General features: G+C 46.9%; 1 protein-coding gene across 1 annotated transcript; it reads right to left on the bottom strand.

The window, feature by feature from the left end:
* Positions 1-8,135: 8,135 nt before the first annotated feature.
* SDF2L1 (stromal cell derived factor 2 like 1) lies at positions 8,136-16,562 on the bottom strand. Its single transcript, XM_037375376.1, has 3 exons — positions 16,330-16,562; positions 15,411-15,607; positions 8,136-13,418 (listed from the first exon to the last, which is right to left on the bottom strand). The coding sequence occupies exons 1-3, from the start codon at positions 16,496-16,498 to the stop codon at positions 13,140-13,142; spliced, it is 645 nt and encodes a 214-aa protein (XP_037231273.1). The 5' UTR covers positions 16,499-16,562; the 3' UTR covers positions 8,136-13,139.
* Positions 16,563-16,566: the final 4 nt, after the last annotated feature.

The following is a 16,566-nucleotide window of genomic DNA, read 5'->3' as shown; positions in this document are numbered from 1 at the left end:
TTTGGCAAAAGATTATAACAATAATGGGAAACCACTGCGCTCCTAAGATCCAGCACCTTGAATAAAGGATTTAACTGGGCAAGGAGCTGATGGCAGATCAATAACAGTAAATTAGGGGGAAAGCCTACAAACTTCTCTTGGTTCAAAGCAAGAGGAAATCCACCTCTTATTTCCACCTGATACCAGCTCTAGATATGGCAGCAGGAACATGTTCCCAGTTGGCCCACTAGCTCCCACCATCTCCTTGACCCTACGCTAACACATCTTCATCTTTGCTGAGCTCAGCTGAACCCTGTGGCTGGGGTTGCAGAGGCCACTGTGAACAGCTGCACCACACATGCCAAAATAAAGGGACAAAGTACATTGTGTGGGGCTGTATCCTTGATGTGCCTGTGCTTTCAAATGGCACCAGCTCCCTTGGCAATCCACACCCCTGGGCAACCCAAGAGAGGGCTCTCACTCAGTCCCAGAGCCCTTTCTAAGCCCAGTGAGTGGGGTTTAAGTCTTTTTCACTTTCTGGATAACATGATCCTGTGGATCTTTCCTTTTAAAATAGTAATCAGAACAGCAAACAGAGCACGCAGCTTTGGTTGACCAATACACAACAGAGGCAAAGAAAGCAAACAGCAGGCTTTTCAGTTAGTTTACACAGGGGGCACTTAAATACTGTATTGGTTACATAATACCATTTGGGGGTTGGGTTTTACACATTCTTCTACTAAGTATATCTGTGAGATTTGTTTTAAAGTGATCAACATAAATCCAGCCACAGCTTTGAGGGGAAAACTCCTATGATTAGACCCAATACCAGCAGGTAGCTCATAGCATATTTACTGAAAACCAAGGCACAATAGATTTTTTTTTTCCTCTGGACCTGCTGGTCAGCACTGCACTCACTCCACTGCAGTGGAGGGTGTACACTGCCTCTAGAAGGGCTGCCACAGCCAGCCACTTCCCTGCAGGAAGCACAAGCTGCTGGTTTTTAGGGCCATATCCTGCCACTGCTCCATATCCAGTCCTCAGGATTCATCCCAGCACACACTGAAGACAAGATACTTTCTGGCAATTATGACAAACTAAGTGCTAAGAAAGAGGGTGAGGTATATATTAAAAAAAAATAAAAAAATCCTAGCTGCCATTGATTAGGAAAAAGGTATTCCCTGTTAACTCCTCCAGAGAACCCCATTTACATGGGGTACCTTGAAAGTATGTATATTCCCTCCTGATAAGCCCTGCAGTAAGCATCCTGTTCCCATCCAAAGGAAGTAGCAGGTGGCCAAACTGCTCCACTGGAGGGTTGACAATGGCATTATCCACCAAGCTTTTCAGCTGAAGCCTGGCTCAATCTGTACACAACTTCTGAGACTCCAGCTAAACCCTTCCTGGGAACAGCAAGCTTCCCCAGGCAAAGCCTGGATCTAACAGATCTGTGCCCATGCAAAGGACCCATCCCTCTGCTCAGAAGTGAACAGATGGGAAGAAGAGTCTCAAAGCATCAGAGCTTTAAAACCATGTTCCTCTCTTTAGTGTGTTGTCACCAGAAGCTCCACGGGCAGAGATCTCTGCCATAAGGAACTAGCAGAACAGTGGGTGGGCGGCTAATTGAGAATGGAAGTTCCTTGGGGCAAACTAAAATAGTCTTTGTGGTACTACACGGAACTAGGTATGCTGCCTGGGCTCAGCATCAAACACAGACTCAGTAAAAATCCTGCTTACTCACTCACCTGGGAGGTAGGCAAGCCCTTGTCTTGTAAACCTCCTTAGACACACAGAATAATCAGGTGACAACAATAAGCTGCTGTGCACAGTGCAAACTCACATGTGCCATTCTGCATGGGTGTAATAAGTCAAATATTTTAAAGAGTCACCCTGCTACTACTACTTCAACAAAGGGCAGGGGTCTCCTCCCTCACACAATGACCTCCTGAGAAGCAACACCTTTACCAAGAGTCACTACATCTTTGCCAGCAGTTAGCCCAATTAAAATCAATAGGGAGTTATACAAAGTATGAAAGCCACCATCACAAAGTGCTAGAAGACAAACTGGTTTGTTCCTCCACTGTGAATTCCCATGTTTCAGAACAAGTTTAGGGTGACAGCAATCTGGTTTTACACAGCTCACCAGCAGAAAATTCTGTTGCCTGTTTTCTTTTTACAGTGGTTACACCTTTAACACATATCTAAATTATTTTGAAAAATCAAACAAAAAGGAGGCTCTGCTCCAGGAGAAGCAGAAAAAGAAAGACTTCCCATTCTGAAGGAAAAGGGGATCTCTCAACATCTTTAGAGAAGTATGGAGGCCACCTTCACATGCAAGCTGTTACAGACAACTTAAGTACCAGCAAAGCTAAGGATTCCTCTCTGCCCAACCCCAAACACCAAGTGATTCATTTAAGGAGTTTACAGCAGCATTTGGAGCAAGTAAAAGGATAGTTCTGGTGTTCCCCTGTTGAATCTTTGGCCAAATTTACTGATTAGAATTGATCCCTTCTTCCCCTCTTCACACACACACATCCCTATGGAAAGGTAAATGATTACAAGAAAAAAAACCCACACAAACCAAAAAACACACAAAAAAACCCCCACCAATCCCCTAAAAACACCTCTCACACACACAGAAAAAGCATAGGAGAAAATTTAAAGAGAAGCAGGGGGAACCAGGATAGTATTTAAATCGGGAAAACGAAGCCATTCATAATGTTGTCCATTCGTACTTTGTATAAGGGAGCTGGGGTAACGGGTCTTTGAAAGCCTCGACCAGCTGAATGGCTGTCGGCACTACAGCAGGGAAACCATTCGCGGGTGGGTTAAAGCCAACAGCCTGCCTCTGCTCCCGGCCTCCGCTCCGCGTCCGCTGCCCCGACGGGCGGGACGGGCAGCGCCGAGCCGCGCTGCCGCCGGCAGAAAGAACGGGTTTCCGTGCCGGGGTCTCATCTTCGGTGCTCAGCAGCCGGCCGAGCCCGACAGCTGGTGCCGAGTGAAACCGGCCTCTGCAAAGGGATTGCATGGGGATTTCGGAGGGTCTGTGGCTCGTAGCTCTTGAAAGGACCCGCGGACAGTCAGCGCCGCCGCTTTGTTTGCAGGGCTCTGCCCGAAGGGAAGGTGTCCAAGCCCGAGGAGCCTCCCTCACCGGGCCAGAGGATTGCAGAGTGCGGCCCCCCTTCTGTCAGGGAAGGTGTGCTCGGAACGGCTGCCTGCCCCTCCGTGGGAGGCTGACACAAAAAATCACATCCACCGGCCCTAGTGGGGGGGGAGCAGGCTCAGGGCCGTGCAGAGGGGACATCGACTAAAGCCACTGCTGGACACAGACGTCTTGAAATATTTTTATAAACTTGGAGGCACACAATAAAATGGGGGGTGGGGGAGGTGTGGCGGGGGCGTGGAGACAGATATGCAGCAGGAAAGACTTTTCAGTAAGTATTTCTCAGGCTATTCACTCACACATTTCCGATTATTTCTACCTAAAATAGCGTTGAAATCCAAGCACATCCTTCCTTGGCTCTTCTCTATTCAATCGTAAACCCACTGATGCACACAAATGCCCCGAGAGCAGCCTGGAGGAAGCCCGCTGCTGCTCCGGGTGCACTGCCGGGAGAGCCCGCTTGGGCACCCCGGGGGACTGTGGGGCGACCCCGCTGCCGCACTTCCACCCACAGCCGGTCGGTCCCGGTGACAGAAAGGCGGCAGGCACCGGGCAGAGAGGGGCTGCGAGGCATGGGGAACCCCTGTCACCCCGCAGAGCCGAGCAGAGCCACAGGAGCCCCCGAAGGGGCGCTGGCTCCCGGCAGGACACCTAGCCTCCCTCCGGCCATGCCTCGGCTCCCACCTGCACCCGGAGCCCCCGGGCAGCCCGGCAGGGCCACACAAGCTGCTGCCTTCGAGGGACAGGGTGGCCATCGCCATTTTAACCTGCTCCAAGCAGGCCCAGGGGAGAGAGGTAGCGGGTGACCTTCCGCCACTCTGCGGAGCTGCAGGGGAAGGACACTGGGGAGGGCAGGGGTTGTCTGGCCAGCCAAGGGCATGTCACCCAGCCTTCCTGCTGGCTTCCCAGACACCGGCCCCAGTCCCAGTGCACCGCTCAGACCAGGCAAAGAAAACCTATTTCCTCTTCCAGGTGGGACCAAGAGGTACCAACATGTTGTTTGGGATTACTCAGTTCTGCAGCTACAAACCAAGTACTGGCCATCAGTCCCAGTCCAGTACCTTAAGCATGGCTCCACCTATTCCTTCCAAAAGACCCCTCGACTTTAGCTCACACTTTATTTGGCTCAATACTTAGCCTAAAACAAGATCCATCCTTTCTTTCAGTATGAACCAGTGTCTCATAGTGAAAAACAGATAATCATTGTTCTAAGGTTTCTTAAGGCACCACGAATAAGAAAATATGATCCTAGTGTCAAGATGTTTTTCTGGAAGGACGATCTAGACTGAACAACTTTCCTATGGAGAAGAGCACAGAAAGCAACCTGGAAAGAGGAGCCGTTCTCCATTACTATTTCCCCCTTCAAAAATCACCTCTTCATGTAGCGTCGCGCTCAGCCCAGCCCTCCTAGCGCCGCCTCCTGCAGCATCCCTTCCCGCGGCACGCAGCCGGCGGGAGCTCTGCCGCCGGTGCTCCGCCGCCGGGTCCCAGCCAGGGGCGTGCTACGGGGCAGGGAAGGGCTGAGGATGCTGAAGCACCCTCCTCTAGCCAGCTCTCATTGTACGTCCTCTCCACGCGTGCGCCCTGTCCCACGCAGCCCCCGCCCGCCTGCCCGGCCCCCTCCCACCGCCGCTCGCCCCCAGGTCCGCGCCCCTGCCCTGCCGGGGACCGCCGGGCTCAGAAACCCTCGTTCTCCATCACCGACACGCATATTCACTTTGTTCTGATATTCTCCGCATTTGGGACCCCACTTGCCCGCAGACAGGAGCCGCCGCCCCCCAGCGCTGCGGTGACACAGTGCCCAGGCGGGGCTCGCTCCCTGGCAGGGCTTTGGGCGCTGGGGAGGAGGCTGTAAAAGTTGCGTTGTGAAACTTCAGGTCTCGGGGGCGTTTTCAGGCTTTTCTTCGCTACTCATCACAGCTCTCCCGGAGGAGGGCGTCCCTTCCACTCCAGCTGCCACTTCCAAAAATCACAGTTACCTCTACCTTTTTGGGTAGGGAGGAAGGATGCTGTGCTCTCCCTGCTGAGAATTTATGCCCCAAGGAACAAATGCATCTATTCTGGCCGGCCGGCCGGCCGGCCACCCCCATACCCCCTACCCCGCCTTGCTGAGCAGCATCCTTCCTGCCCTCCAGCGCCTGGCTGTAGCCCCGGGAAAGGCAGCTTGCCCAAGGGGCAACACGGAGCACTTTTATCCCCAGAGCCGAGACCGGGGGGGGGATTCGAGGTTGCTAGGACTTTTTAGCAAGGATTCAGTTCATCACTCATAGTGAACAGCCTCCCATCTCATGAGGGAAAACAGCGGCCATGTAGGGAGACAGACAGATTTTAACATTTTAAGGTCTTCTGCCCCGGAGCCCGAAGTCTCTAAGCTCGACTGAGAGCCACCCTCACCCCTGTGGGTTTGTATTACTGAGGAAATGCAGCACAACATAAACGTGTTTTGCTGTGCAGCTGTATAGAAAATTGCCTCCAGCTCCACAGTAATCATCTCCACACCCGCACCCAGCAAAGGCAGAGGTAATGCGCTCAAAAGTATAATATTTGCCAGAGAGACAGCAGATGGTGCTCCCTTGGGTGCAGTTTCAGGAGAAGCCTCACATTCTGCACACCTCCCGATGTCTGTTTTAGCTGCCCGGGCTTAATGCTACAACTGCCTTTTTTTGGTGATGGAGTCACAAGCACACAGGACTCAAGCCCAGTATCAGATGTTGATGGCACGACTCATGAGCCTTCTCGTTTTGAAGAAGCAGGGAGGACAAAAGCAGAGTAGACAGGTGATTAAACAAGTGCCTATACAATTATTTTATCACATCACACTCCGTGTGCCCATCGAAGCCAGTTGCCAAGCTAGATCAGTTTGTAGTATAATGGGAACTGCTGGAGACGCATCAGTTTCCTTTACAGCATCAGCAGCCGAACAGGGCTGGAAACCCTCCAGCAAGCCCTACAGCAACACGGTTCGAGGTTCCATAAGCACGGAGTCCTCCGGACACCCCAGATGCTGTACAAGCGGTCCGGGCACCCGGGAGCACCCGTGTTTCCCTTGGCTCCCGCTCCTGGGCAGGTACGGACGCGCTGCTCTCTTTTCTTGGCACAAGGAGGCACCGCTCCCCTGTAATTCCCCAGCCCAACGCTTCCGTCTGTAGCCTTTCGGGCTCTTGAGCTACCGCGCTTTCAACTTGCCACCTGGCTAGAAGTCGGATGGAGGCAGCAGGAAGGGACTCATGCTCTCCACCGGGCACAGGGCGGCGGCGCTGCCGTGTGCAGCCCCCCCGGGGTGCGGCCGGCGAGGAGCTCTCCCACGCGTGGGAGCCGGACTGTGCCCACGGCAGCGCCGGCACACGTGGCTCGGGGCTGCGCGCATGAGGTGGGACCTCCCCGCTCCCCTCCACGCCTCGTTGCAGCGGGCGAGGCTGAACAGAGACCACGACCGTGCCCGGCGGAGAAGGCGGAGAGGAGGTGGGGAGGGACGAGGGGAGGGGGCAGAATGTAGCGGGAGGACGGTTTCGGCTACGGAAAGCAGGTCTTGGAGAAAACCTCCTCCCATCACCCGAGGATCGCCGTTAGCAGAGGCTGGCTGTCAAGTACTGGTACCCGGGATCGCAGAAGGCTCCTGTTCAAGATTATCTTTCCGCTCTGCTAGGAGGATCGGCAGGCAGGTGATGCTGAGAAACCGAACTTGCACTGCCGGGCTGATTTGCAGACAAGTCTAAGTCTACCTAGCAAATGAACAAAGCCCTCGGCAGTAACCGCGCCGGCAGGGAGGGGAGCTGGACCCGCCAGCCCGCAGTCCCCACCGAGAACGGCTAGCGTGGCGTGGCGCGGGTGACCCACGCAGCCCGTGAGAGCTGCAGCTCCGCAGGGTAGCGGGGAGAAGCCGACGGTTGCAGCCTCCCACCGGTTCGCAAACCGACACCGTCTCGGTCGGGGATGGTAGTTCGGCGTTCATCCTAACGCCAAAGGGAATCCACGGCCGGTGGCACAGAACCCGCTCTAGGGAAAGCGGTCCAGGCAAGAGCCGGGTGAGTTACACTGGGAACAAGATGCGTTCATGTGAGTATTACCACTGACGTGCAACATGTCTTATACTGGCTAGAAACTGATCATTTGATTTTAGCTTTTGCTTTCGACATTTCACAAAATGCAACTGGGTTGTTACAGATGACAGAAAAAGGAGAGCTCCCTGTTTAACTCCTTTTGTGTCTTTCCTCCCCCCACAGAGCGCAAACCGGTTTTTAATTTTATGATACAGGTAATTGCCTTAAGTGTCTATTGTAAGCAAAAAGACTTCAGCCTTTGCCGCATTTTATCGATCCTCTAGAAAGATAGTAAACAGAAACACCTGAAGCATCGCTTCATAGCCCACGCCAATATTTAAAACTTGCCTTTCAAATAACCGAGCGGTAACGGCTTGGCAGAGCACACTGAACGCGAGACGCGGCCGCACAGGTCTTACAGCAGCTGATGGCCTTAGCAACGTATAGCGGGGGGAGCGGATGTTATTTGTTTCCCCTCGAAGAGCATAAATTTGCCGGCGATCAAAGCTACGCTGCAGAGACCCGGCGGGGCTGCTCCCGGGGCGGCGGCGCAGCGCTCACTAGCGGCCGCCCCCCGGCCCGGCCCGGGTTCCCAGGCGGAGCGGGGGAGGAGGAGGAGGAGGGAGACGCGCCCGCCCCTTTTTCCTCAGAACAGCCCTGCTCGCATCTTCGCCACTCGAGGGTGGATGCAGATCATCAGAAGAGCCGTTCCCTAGGCAGGACAGAGCAATCATCTGGATTTTAAGCGAGTAGAAAAACTCTAGTGGCGGTGCTGGCTGGGGGCACCGGCAAGCCCCCGGAGCAGCGCGAAGGGGTTTGCAGCTGCCCGACCCTTCCAGCCCAGCGGCCGGGCAGGTAGAGATGGGGCCGAGAAAGCATCAGTGGAAGAAAAGTCAAGACACGGTGGGTACCCACCGTGTCTTATGTTTAGCTGTAGTTTGAGTTACACTAGATTCACCTCAGGGACTTCTATTTTCAGTACAGCACACAGCTCTACTACAACCAGTACTCTCACAAAACAAAGGTTAGGTGAATGAATACATGACTATCACAAAGATCAAGCAAAGAGTCTTAGATGCAAGTCCAAGCTCAACAGACCTCCAGACACGCAGAGCCAGCACATGTGCATTATTTTCATAGTTTAAAAAAGCATATAGGAACTGATTAGGCAGCTTTATAGCTTGAACACATTCCGATTAATTTGTAATGTGTTTCATGAGGGTTTGGTGCCCTTGAGATGTCATACAGCTTCTAACCCTAATGAAGCTGGACACCATTTTCCCAAAGGATTGAAGACAGCTGAATCCCACAGAAAACAGTGGCTTGACAGCTAGAGCTGTCACAGGAGAATTCCACTGCAAACTTCATGCTAATTTAGAATTAGTGCAACACCAAATATAGTAAAAGGCTTTTATAACTGCTTTAATTTGCTGCATTTTAAAGAGAAAGATGTGTTGACCTGTGTGGATGCTGAAGCCTTTCAAGGTGCCCACTATATTCCCTCCTTGTCTCATACACACCCAAAGTAATTCAGTACTCAGAGGAACCGTCTGACCATGCCTCAATCAATTCTCACACATCGCTGAAAGTATTGCAAGTTTGATTCAGGAATCAGATTAGAAGGAGCTATTCCTGGTATTCTGTCTTTTTGCACAGAGTAAAAATAGGTTGTGAGGTATCAATACTCAAGGTCCTGCTGAAGTACTTAAAAGCAGGGGAGCACTGAGGTACTTAGAATGTCAGCAGGAGGAGGGGAGAAAGTGTAATATATTTATTCCTCTAAGTATTTAAAACAACCTTAGGACCCTAAAGTTTATTACTGTTTGTGACTTGCATACATAATAAACACTACATACCCTAAGGTAAGTTTTAATTGCCTTGTGTTTCCAATGCAACTCCAGGTTGATAAGGCTGAACATTTTATTCTTTCTCCAGGAAGCAAACCATCCCCCGTGCTTCCTACCCCACAAGACAGAATCAAGGAGACTAGAAGAAGAAAGCACTTCCTTAGCTCTGAGAATTCCTTTTTAAGAGTAACTCTTTTTTCCTAAACTCTTTCCCTAAAAAGCTTAATGACACAATGGGTGGTATCTAGTAAGGCCAAACACATTGGCTCCTGAAAGGCAAATGATGTAACAGCCACATTATGAAGCAATTAATTATCAACAACACTTGAATGGTGGCCCAGACCTGGATTATGGGAAGATGTGTTTGAAGAGAGAACTGCAGAAATCAAAAAGGCACAGATAAGAACTCAAAACTGGGAAAAGAAAGCCAGCAGCACCATGGCACCCTACACATGCAAATCCCTCACAGCTCTCAGCAGGGAACCCAACCAAAAAGCCAGTAAGCATGCCAGCCAGGGCGTCCAACACCTGGTGAGATGCTGCTACTAGGAGAAGCTATTTCTAAGGTTCAGCCCCTGCCTAGTACAGGTGTGAAACATGGTGCATCTACAGCAACAGCTAGTGCTAGAGAAGAGATGCAGAAGAGAAAGAAGATTCAGCAAAACCAACTGGCTTAAAAATAATGCTGTGAGCATCACTGTTACAGGGTTGTTTTGATTGTAATTTTTTTGTTTTGATTTTTTAAAATATATGCTAATTTAACTTAATAAGAACAGACAGACCCAATTACTATTCCCAAACATGATAAAATTAAAACAAAACATTGGTTTATGCTTAGCCTCCAAAATTAACATATCTAAGGTTCTCTTTTGTCATCCTACATTGAACCAGATAGATACATATATGTAAAATGCCACATCTGACATCATTTTCAAAGTAGGTAGATTGCCTTTAGTAAATATTCCCATTGAGAACAACCATAAATAAGGATCCCTCTAATTCTTTTTCCAAAAGGCTTTCTAGTTTAAAGGACAAACAACAACACTGGTGCACCTTTCCAGAGTTCTTGTAGTAGTAGCAAGCAAGAAATTAGAAAGCACCCATCAAGATTTTTGAAAGTTTTTCTGCTAGCATCAGAAGCCAAAATAGTTTTCACTTAACCTTGAAGCGTATAGAGAATTTTGACAAAAGGTATTACAAAATTCAGTTTATCACCTTAAAATAAAGGGAAAGAAAGAAGCAAAACAGCATTCCAACTTTCGTATCTACATTTCAGTATTTCGTATGTTTTACCCAAGAGTCCCAACACCTTTAGGCAGATTATAAAAGTCATACGGAAAACAAATAACAAAACCCAACAACATAAAACACGGGACTCTTCAAGTCTTTAGTCCTCAGCTGTGGAGGAAGGACTAAAAAATTGAATGGTAAGCAGCCAAAGAAAATAAACCCACCTGAGTTAGATTCTGAAATCTCAATACTTCAATTTGAAACATAAAATATGACATTAAACAGATATTAACACAAGCCTTTTAAATCTAGAAGTTATATAGAAAGGAAGGCACATTAGCACAAGCCATAATTTTTCACAGCTGTAAGCTTTAGCACTTCCTACATTAATTTATATGACTTTTGTAGTTTGCATTTAGCATGTTATGAGTACCAAAATTTATTTTAATGCTGTTAGACCTTCCCGAAGTAAGATTCACTTTAGCTAGCCTTAAATAAGAGTCTGTCAGCACAACTTTTATAGTAATACAAACTGAAAAAAAAATATTGTGACACGTGCAAGTGAAATATTAAGGCCAAGAGATTTGCACTTTGGTCAGAATCAAAGGTGAAGGAAATTCAGGTCACAGGAATACTGCTGAACATGTCTTTAAATAAGGCATTCATGGATACACATGTGCGAGGAGGCTTGGCTCCTTAGGAACAAAAGGTACAAATGTGTTCAAAACTGGTATCATATTAGAAAGTAAGCAGCAAGAATGAAAAGTCAGTTCTTTCCCAACCTCAATAAACCAATATGTCTCAAATCCAGAACAGAAGAAGAAAGGTCCAGTGAGATCCCACTCAAGCATAAGACTGATAAATACCTTTGCTAGGGACAGAAACATCCAGGCAGAGATAAACAGTGGGTAGGGACAGTACCCGGCACAGACTGAGATGAGCAACACAGCTCTACCCCTTCTCAGCCAAGTCAGTATTCCACAGGTGCACGAACACTAAGCCCATATGGTTTAGGCATAAAGTGTTTAGCTCTTAGCGACAGAGAACTCATTGCCAAATTTCTTCCTCCTGACAAAATGCTACCACTCTTTTTGTGTTTACTAATATACCAACTTCAAAAGAAAAGCCCTCCTTTTTAATAAAGGAAAGGAAGAGTCGGCTTGTTTACGCAGAAGGTTCGGTTTGTTTTTAGTTACCCTTTATAGCTACAACTTCAATACCAATTAGTCAGGAATATCAGTGAACCTGAAACATTCATCACATAAAAGTTTACTTCTACTACAAAACAGCAAAAGCTAGTTTACTTACACTCCAAAAATGCCCATAATCCTTAAGTACCTACATGCAACTAAGATTCATTGAAAAACAGTCTTCCTTTGAAGAAAAATAATCAGGTACACAAAATAACTGTTACAGAGGTTTCTTGTTCCATAGGGTATGAAGGATCTTCACTAGTAGTAAACCCTTAAATAAAACCTAAAGCTAGCCTGTATAGCACAACTGCATGAGGCGTAACAGAGTAGGAAGCACGTATCAGCAGGTATATTTATAAAGCTCAACTGCAATTGCCTGTTGCACCTTCTCAACACAACACTAACACTGCAGCACGTGACTGGAGCTGTAAAAGCAGTAAATCAGTTTCCTGCTTCTTTAACTGATTGACTAATTAAGACCATAATTGGTAAACTATTTACACATGGAGACAAGAACATCTTAATTATTTGACTTTTCACACTCATTTTGTGAGCTTTCCTGTTTAAAGCAACTAGAAAATGTACAGTACTTTGAATTTTAATCAGTACTTCCAGTAACACCATGTAACAAAACACACTCAAGAATTAGGTTTTTTTCACAGAGGAAGAGGAACACAGAAATTCATGACTCGTTAAATGAAGATTCCTTGCTAGCACTCCAGAGCATAGCATTCTGTCGAAAAGCAAGGACCAAGCTATTGTCCAAGATTCTTTTTTCTCTTCTGGATTTACACAAAAATACCCCACATGGGTATATGCCCCACTACTTATTCATCTGGATTCTCATACTGATCTTGCAGAGTGACATGCAAGTCCAATGTAAGTCAAATTCAACTGTTCCTTTGCACCACATGGAATTTTATAAAATTCTAATATTAATTAAAGAAATCATAGCTTTCTGCATGAGTTCATTGAACAGAGCAGTCTTACCATTTGACAAGTAGCAGTATCACTATTACCAGAAAATCTGAACTTTTTAGAGAGAGTGAATAAATAAAAACTTGGTCTTCTTACTCCAACATACACAGTATTTTCAACTCTTCCAGTACAGTATGCAATGAAACTCAAGAAAGACATTGGAAGCAATTTTCAAATGGATGACATTTTCCTTCTGGAAGGTTGAATAGCTGACTTCAAACCACTCAAAAGACACCACATTTGAGAACTATTTTTCCCTTCCTAGACTCACTCCATCTCCTCATTAATAACATTTTCTCACTAAGAAGTAGAAATCAGTTTCCAAATATTTAATTATAATTGGAAAAAGATTATAAAAGACGAAGTTTTATTGTACTTGGGACTACAGAAATGTATTACTTCAGTTTTTCCATTTCCTTCAAATTTGAGAAAAAGGAACGAGCAAAACAAATGACAACAAAAACTAAGACGTATGAACTGGTTCCACCCATTAAGCTTGAAAATTCAGAAAAGATTTTGCCAAATAAATTTCAATGGCTGAATGTGGCAGACGCCACTCCCCATGGAAGTGCTGCATTCCTAGAATGAACTAATGCCCTTCAGTAATACCAACCGTCAGTCACTTAGGCAAGGCGGGACTTATAAGAGACCAAGGATTAGAATCTCCGGACACTGGAGTAAGCTGAAGCATTTTGGATCCTCTATCAATTCAGAGCTCATCATGTTTTGCAGGGTCCATACTGGGTTTGATGAAGACTCCTTCCATTGCTTTCCAATAGTTGTGATGATTAGCAGTAGGCATGCCATGAACTTCCCGTTGGCCTCTAATGGGATGGCCATACTGCTCCCCTGTTATTGAAAGGAACACCTCAGTTCCCACATGCTTGAAGCGCACTGCATCCTCCCGCTCCCAGTAAGTCCCACTGCATTGCACAATCCATATATCGAGGTCATCTCCTTCGCCATCATCACCAAAGGCACTTACTTCCTGTTAGAGACATAAACTTCCTGAAGTGAAAATGTAAGCAAACACCTCCAATACACACACACAAAAATATCAACCGCAAAGTCAACAGAGTTTAAAGGCAAGGATGAAGAAGAAAGAAAAAGTGTGGTTGCATTGCTTTGTCAAGTTATCAAATCCAGAAGCAGTAACTTTCTACCACTACAATCTGAAGACAAAGTGCCAACAAACTCCAACATGTAATCTGAGCAAAAAGTGCCAACAAGCCCCAACATACATTACAAATTAAATGAAAGAGGACTTGAGCACAGAGATCGGAGCAATCCTTCTGAGAAAAAATTCAAAAGAAAACACTAATGCCTGATGCAAATTTTCCTCATTCAAGATTTTGTAACTGTAGACAGTTAGTTTTGTAGTATGACCACCTTCATAGTTACCACTACAACAGTTTTTTTCAGCATGTGTTTTTAATTACAATGTCCCAACAATTTAGCTTATTAAGTAATCACGTTCCTTTTTTACTTAATTATACCAAGCTTACAACTGGGTGAACAACTATTCTGGTTTACACTCTTTCTTCAGATAGACAGATGAATAACTCTTTAAAAAAACAAGGACGACCACTAAAGCAAATGAATTCCTGTTAAAACAAAAGTTAAGAGATTAGGTTTCATTATGCACAAAAAAAAGCCAAGCATTTCCAGAAAACAGACAGGCTAAGCTTCAACTGTTTAGGACTCCAGACAGCCTTTAATTCCTAAAAATCTGGTAACTAGAAGTGATGAACAACTTGAAAATAGAAGTGCAATACTGTGTGCCTAGCAACCTAAAATTTTAGGGTCATGTTAATTCAAGTTTATGTAGTCCAAAAACTGCGAAAGACAACATACTAACTGAAAATCCAACTTCTGTTAAGAATATGAAATAAAAAAAGTTTGTGTTCATAACTACATCATATTTCAATAAGTCACAGTCCTGTCAATCTCTGGGAAGTCATGCAAACTTTCCTTTTGCCTACATACCATGCAAACACGTAGCAAAACCAAAGAAACACAATGACAGTTGCTGAATAGTTTTACATCAACGACATTACACAAATTATCTAAACTGACAAATGAAAACTGGGGGAAGGGTTAACAGTCAATCTGTTCTTTAAATAATTCTTCTGAAATGCTATTTTTCCATCACTTCTTTTGTTTTAATAAGATCATCTAGATAACCCTACACAAAACTGGACCTTATTGTTTCAGCCACTTTACTCATGGTAAAAGACAAAACTTCTTCATTAAGAGTCAGTTCTTCCAATCTTGGATGTAATGATCTATCTACATAGCCTGAAGGAACGCTAAAATGACTACTAGTGACAAACTTTCAACAAATTTGCATTAGTTACTTTAAGAGAGATTTTCAGTCTTGGAGAAGCATTTGTTCAAGGACAAGACTGGGATGTAATAACAGAAATTATACTCTTCTAGATATGTACAAAATGATAATTAAATATCTGATTGTGAGAGCAGATTCATTTTTCCTGTTGAAGGAGAGCAGATAAATACAAACAGCAAACTAAAATAAGGATAGCAAGAAGATGACTAGTAGATTGGATCACCAAGGAGCTTGGTTATAGGAATGCCTACTGTTATAACACATTAGTTGCCTCGCTCTGGAGAAATTTTCACAATGTTGAGGAAGGCGCCCAGTCTCCCACACCTTGGAATTGCTTAACATTTCAGAACAGTCTTCCCAGTAGCAAGTGCAGAATAAAAAAAATATGCAGATTTGTTAGAACTAGTACGAAATACCGACAGTGGTATATAGTACATGTTATATCTGTCAGGGACTTAAACACATTATTCCAATATGCAGAAAAGCAAATACTTGTACTCTGGATATGCATAGACACACTGTTTCTGGCAGCTGGTACCCAAGCTTGATTCTTCAAAAACATGAGAAACTGGAGAGACTATTGTCAACAGCATGCACTACTTATACAAAAGCTTAAGATTTAAAACAACTCACTTGGTTATTGGAGAGTGGTGATGGGAAGTGATGAGTGTGTAAATTTTTTCCTGTGTTAACATGGGTAAGTCGTATAGCTTGCCCACATTTCACTGGCGTCCCACGCTGGCAACTGCCGTCATTCTTCCCACGAATACGCCAGTAGCTGTTAGCATCATCTGAAGCTTCAACTCCTGTCACTGACTGCTGCCCACTTCCTGTTTGAATAGAATGGCAGGAGGACTTAACCCACTTCCCCAGTTCAAAAAGTCCTGAAAGAACTAAAGAAATTTGCTTTAATGTTCTCATGACTTCATGTTTAAGAGATGTTTAATTCTCACAGTACGTTTACTGACTGCAATTGGAATGCTGGTACCAAATAGTCTTTCAGATCAAAGAAGTTAAACAGAGCATGTATTAGTAGATGCAAACTGTCAAAAGAAAAATCTGACCCATGATGGACGCTGTCGACACCATCCTGCCTTTCTCAAAAATACTACCAAGTTCTTTGCATCCCCAAACAAACCAGCACCCCTGTTGCCAGCACAGAGGCTGCGACGACACCGCTGAGACCCTGGACACAAAACAGGGCTTACCTCAGGGACGAGGGCGAAGCATCCCTGTCACAGCCCCGCTCCCGCGCAGCACGGCTGCAGTGCCTTCCCGCAACCCAGGTCTCAGCCTCCTCCGCTGCCGGCCTGGTCTCCAGCGCACCCCACAACCCCACCCCTGGCCTGCTGCTCCCTCCGCACCAGAGAAGCGAACCTCAGCAACCTCTGGCTCCCGCCCTCCCGCCATTTTCCTGCCCCTCTCACTGCCTGTCCCCCAGCGCCTCCACGTTCCCGCCATTTCCCAGCCTCCCTCACGGCTCCCCGTTCCCGCCACTTCCCTCAGCCCGCAGGCCCCTCAGCACGGCGCCCCCCGGCCCAGCCCTGCTCACCGGAGCCGTACTTGACCTCGTGCGAGTGGAGCCGCACGCTGTGGCGGGTGTTGAGCAGCTTCAGCACCGAGCCGCAGGTAACAGCGCCCGGCGCCGGGTCCCGGCCATGGCACAGCCCGCGCAGCAGCGCCAGGAGCAGGAGCGGGAGGAGGCGGCAGCCGCCACGCATCGCGCCACAACCCTCCCGGCACCGCCGCCCCTCCGCCTCCCTCAGCGGAGCGCTTCCGCAGCCCCCGC

Source organism: Falco rusticolus, chromosome 1, assembly GCF_015220075.1.
Source record: "Falco rusticolus isolate bFalRus1 chromosome 1, bFalRus1.pri, whole genome shotgun sequence".
Classification (NCBI taxonomy): domain Eukaryota; kingdom Metazoa; phylum Chordata; class Aves; order Falconiformes; family Falconidae; genus Falco; species Falco rusticolus.
The sequence above is the reverse complement of the archived record's forward strand: the minus strand, read 5'-3'. Positions and strand labels throughout refer to the sequence as shown.